At 37.8% G+C, this 3821-nt stretch overlaps 1 protein-coding gene across 1 annotated transcript in view; it reads right to left on the bottom strand.

The window, feature by feature from the left end:
- The window catches only part of OTUD6B (OTU deubiquitinase 6B), a 14351-nt gene extending 10676 nt beyond the window's left edge, over positions 1–3675 (bottom strand). The window contains 4 exon segments of the mRNA XM_007472137.1: positions 329–409; positions 2691–2842; positions 3502–3639; positions 3642–3675. Coding sequence (XP_007472199.1) covers positions 329–409; positions 2691–2842; positions 3502–3639; positions 3642–3675 — 405 coding nt within the window.
- Between the last annotated feature and the right edge of the window lie 146 nt (positions 3676–3821).

Genomic DNA, 3821 nt, shown 5'->3' with positions numbered 1-3821 from the left:
CCCCAAAAAAAAAAAAAAAAAAAACAGAAAAAAAAATATCCTTTGCACATCCCCTTTCCTAGCCCCACCCTCCTATGAGAACTGCAAATTGGACATGTTATTTTATACTGCTTCAGGGCTATTTTCTTCTCTATAAAATGGGGATACGAAATCCTACTTCACAGGATTACTGTCGGGACTAAATGAGATTTCATATAATCTAAAGCCTAATAAATGTTAGTTCAGGTCCTCTGGCAAGGAACTCCATTTTTTTTCTATTCACTTCCAATACAACACCTAAGATAGTATTACACACACAGCACTAACAAATACTAGGTGACTTTCATACCCGTCTCTTTTGTGCTTTTGATATCCGAAACGGCTGATTCTCAAGAACCAAGTTTGAAATATGGACAGCAACAGAATCTATCTGAGGGAAACAAAAAACATTAACAAGTTAATGAAAAATACCTTTAAGTTATTATTCAAAGTATTAGATTATTAAATTATTATCAAAAGTCACAAATATGTGTCATCCCACAATTCAAATTTGAATAACAGCACTAGATACAGCAAATACTAAATGAGACATGGTTCCATCTACTTTCTCTGTATTTAAGGGATAATTGTCAGATTCCCCAAAACTTTCCTTATAGCTCTTCAAAGACAATGCTCATTCCTGCATGGTTTCCTTCCTTCTTAGAATGCCTACTCCATTCATCTAAATACTTCCTATAAGGGCCACAACTCATTCAGCATTCCACCCTTCCCTTCTCTAAATGTTATACTTATAAAATATGTAAGGTTCTGTCATTACTACTTTCATAACCTCAAATGTGGTGGCAAAGGCCTTTCTCTATCTTAATTAGCCAGAACCTGATGAGCACTGCTGCTTGACCCTGGTAGGAAGTTGAGATTTTTCTATCCTTTCCCATCTACAAACTGAAAAACTTTTAGGTAGAAAATTTAATTTATAATTATTGTTAAGATATTACAACTAATCTTAATCACCAAATGGCTGTTATGTGTTTGCTAAACAATAATGCTAGACTTACAACTATCAGGATTAGTAGCTAGTAATTTATTACCACAAGTATAAGTTAAGCTAGTTTTTAGTATGACATATACATGAAACATATCAAGGCCTCTAATACCAGAGTCAGCAGTCCCTAAGGCTATAGACCAAATGATCAAATATCAAAATCAGATTAAGACTTCAAAGAGCAGTTATCAACACTAGTGAAATTAGGATTCTTATATTTTTCAGAGGAATGTGCTAATTTTACAAACTGCCATACTGACAACAGGTAAGATACAAAAAAGCATCTGGAAAAAAAAGGAGAAAGCAGTGACAAAAGAATTCAGGTGACATTCAGAAAGAAAACAGGCTTCAGTTTAAGAAAAAAAAGAAAGTAAAATAAGAGTTTGTATTTTAACAGTTGGACAATATGTAGCTTAACAATTAAACATTTTTGTCCTTGGAAACCTAGGAAAGAAATCTCAAAATTGAAAGACCTGAGAGAGCAAACAAAACTATCTCACTAATAGAAAAGATAGGGAGACAATTAGGAATACCATGATTGTAACAACACAAACACCTAGAGCATCATGCCTTGTTACTTGGAAATAAAAGGCACGGAAAGCCAGGCTCTTGACAAAAAAGTTAAAGAAAATAAAACTATGTTTAATACAGTAACTGTAAATCAGTACAGACAAGCTGTTTTCCCTGTCAACAGCAGACCAAAAATAAACCAAATAAAATAAAATTTATTTATGGTAGATAAAATTTTGCATAGACATAAGAACTTTCTAACTATCAATAATGAGAATGAGGTTATGGAGTCTGTGATCTTTGGTATCTAAAACCCATGTAATAAGCTACCACTCTAGACAAAATTATAACAGAATTCAGTATTCACATTCTGGAGTAAGACAGTTCTCATTTTGAATTCAGGCTTTGGTACTCAATGGCTGTTATAAATTTAGAACAAAGTTTTAAATTTCTCTGAGTCTGTTTCCCATTTGAAAAATGGGATTATCTACACTAACTTCAGAGGTAATACTTCATAGTGTGTTATTATGAGAATTATGAGAAAATTAATGTAATATATTAAACAAAGTGTATGGCATACAACACATTGTGTATGGCTACAGTGATAAAATAAATATTAGCTAAAATGATGACAGTTAACATGCTACAATTTACCCAAGAAACATCAGTAAATTTCCATTTATTACAACTTGTTCATAAAGCACATTTAACTTAAAAAATGATTTCACATTTGTTATCCCATTTCTTAAAAAAAATCTTGTGCTTAAACAGCAGTACTCTTTGTATCATATGATATGTGAAGAACTTATGCTCAAGAAGATTAAGTAAATTTGCCCAGGTTACAATCCTATTTAATGGCAATTCTGAGACTAGGAGACTGGTCTTCCAACTTTCATTTGGTAAAGCTTCCTTTAGTCCATTTTATCAATCTGTTCACCTTTGGGGCAATAGTTAAGATGATGGACTTTTCTTTGCTGGCCTTCCTTAAAAAACACACTACCATGTAAACCTGGCTGGAAAAATATCAATGAAAGGTGATGGCATGAGCGTGACTAAGTGACTTCTTTCCCTCCGATTTTATGATTTTATATAAGAAACAGTGTAGTAGAAGTGGCAGTTGCTTTCAAAGGTAGACAAAGAGAAACATTACTTCACCTACTTTACTCTCCTTAGAAGTCAGCTTCAATTGCTCCAGCTCCTCTTTATGTTTCTGTTCCATTTCTGCTTCTAACTTAGCAACATCTTCAGTAAGTTGCTTCCTCCTCTTTTTGTCATTCTTGGGGACAGCATTCTTCATACCCTGAATTTTGGCTGAAAAGCCACCAAAACCATTAAGTCATAAACCCAGGGATTAAGAATAAATATGAAATCGTAACAATAAGGGGATGGTAAACGGATAAGAGTATAGAAAAAGTAATTATGAAAGCAAGAAGAGTAATTACACAACAGATAGTTACAGAGAAGGGCCCAGATGAAGCTAAGACACCGCCTCAAAAGAAAAAAAGAAAAATTTTATTAACATAACCGTGAGTTTGTTTGGTGTGGGAGGTGGAAAAACTTTAAAAAAAAAAAAGTAAATTTTTAAATCTTTCAATTACCCCTTCCAAGTCCTCAAAATTTAGGTGAGATATTTCAAAACGCACCGAGTAGGGCAAGTGTCGGCAAGTAGGGTAGGAACAAGAAGGGGAGACAGGTCTGAGTCCAAGACGGTGGCTTCCCAGTGTTTTCAGAAACCCACACCCGGGCGGCGGCGCGGGGTAGGGGGAACGCGACTGACCGGAGAAGAGGAAGCTTCTGAAGGTCTGGGGGATTAAGGGACCTTGGAAAGGCGGGAGGGAAGAGACCACTGGCTACTTTGGAAAAGCGTAGGAGGATCCAGATCAGAAACCCCTCAAGATTTCCCAGAAACGACCCGCCACGCACCCTTCCCTGGGTCCTGGCGACTTCTAAGGTTCCCATTCCCCTGTCACCTTGCAACTCCTTCTTCTCTTTGCGGTGTCTTCTCACCAGCTGCTCCTCCTCATCAAGCTCCTCAGTCAAGACTGCCTCCATGACGACCAGGTAACCCAGCACAGTTGCTGAAAGGAACCGGGACAACCGGCTGGGAGCACCTCCCACCCTTCAACCCTCACCCCGTGCGCCATTGGCCGCAGCTAGGATCCAGCCCCGCCTTCAAGGCGGTACCGGATCTAAGCTGAGTCATCGGAGAGAGGAGGAAGAAGAACCGGATGCTGCGCGTGCGCACTCCCGTGACCCGCGCTGATGCGGCAGGGCCGGGCAGGGTGGGGCG

The sequence above is a fragment of the Lipotes vexillifer genome, unplaced genomic scaffold (assembly GCF_000442215.2).
Source record: "Lipotes vexillifer unplaced genomic scaffold, Lipotes_vexillifer_v1.1 scaffold174, whole genome shotgun sequence".
In the NCBI taxonomy this organism is placed as follows: Eukaryota; Metazoa; Chordata; class Mammalia; order Artiodactyla; family Lipotidae; genus Lipotes; species Lipotes vexillifer.
This window is presented reverse-complemented; position numbering and strand designations above follow the sequence as displayed.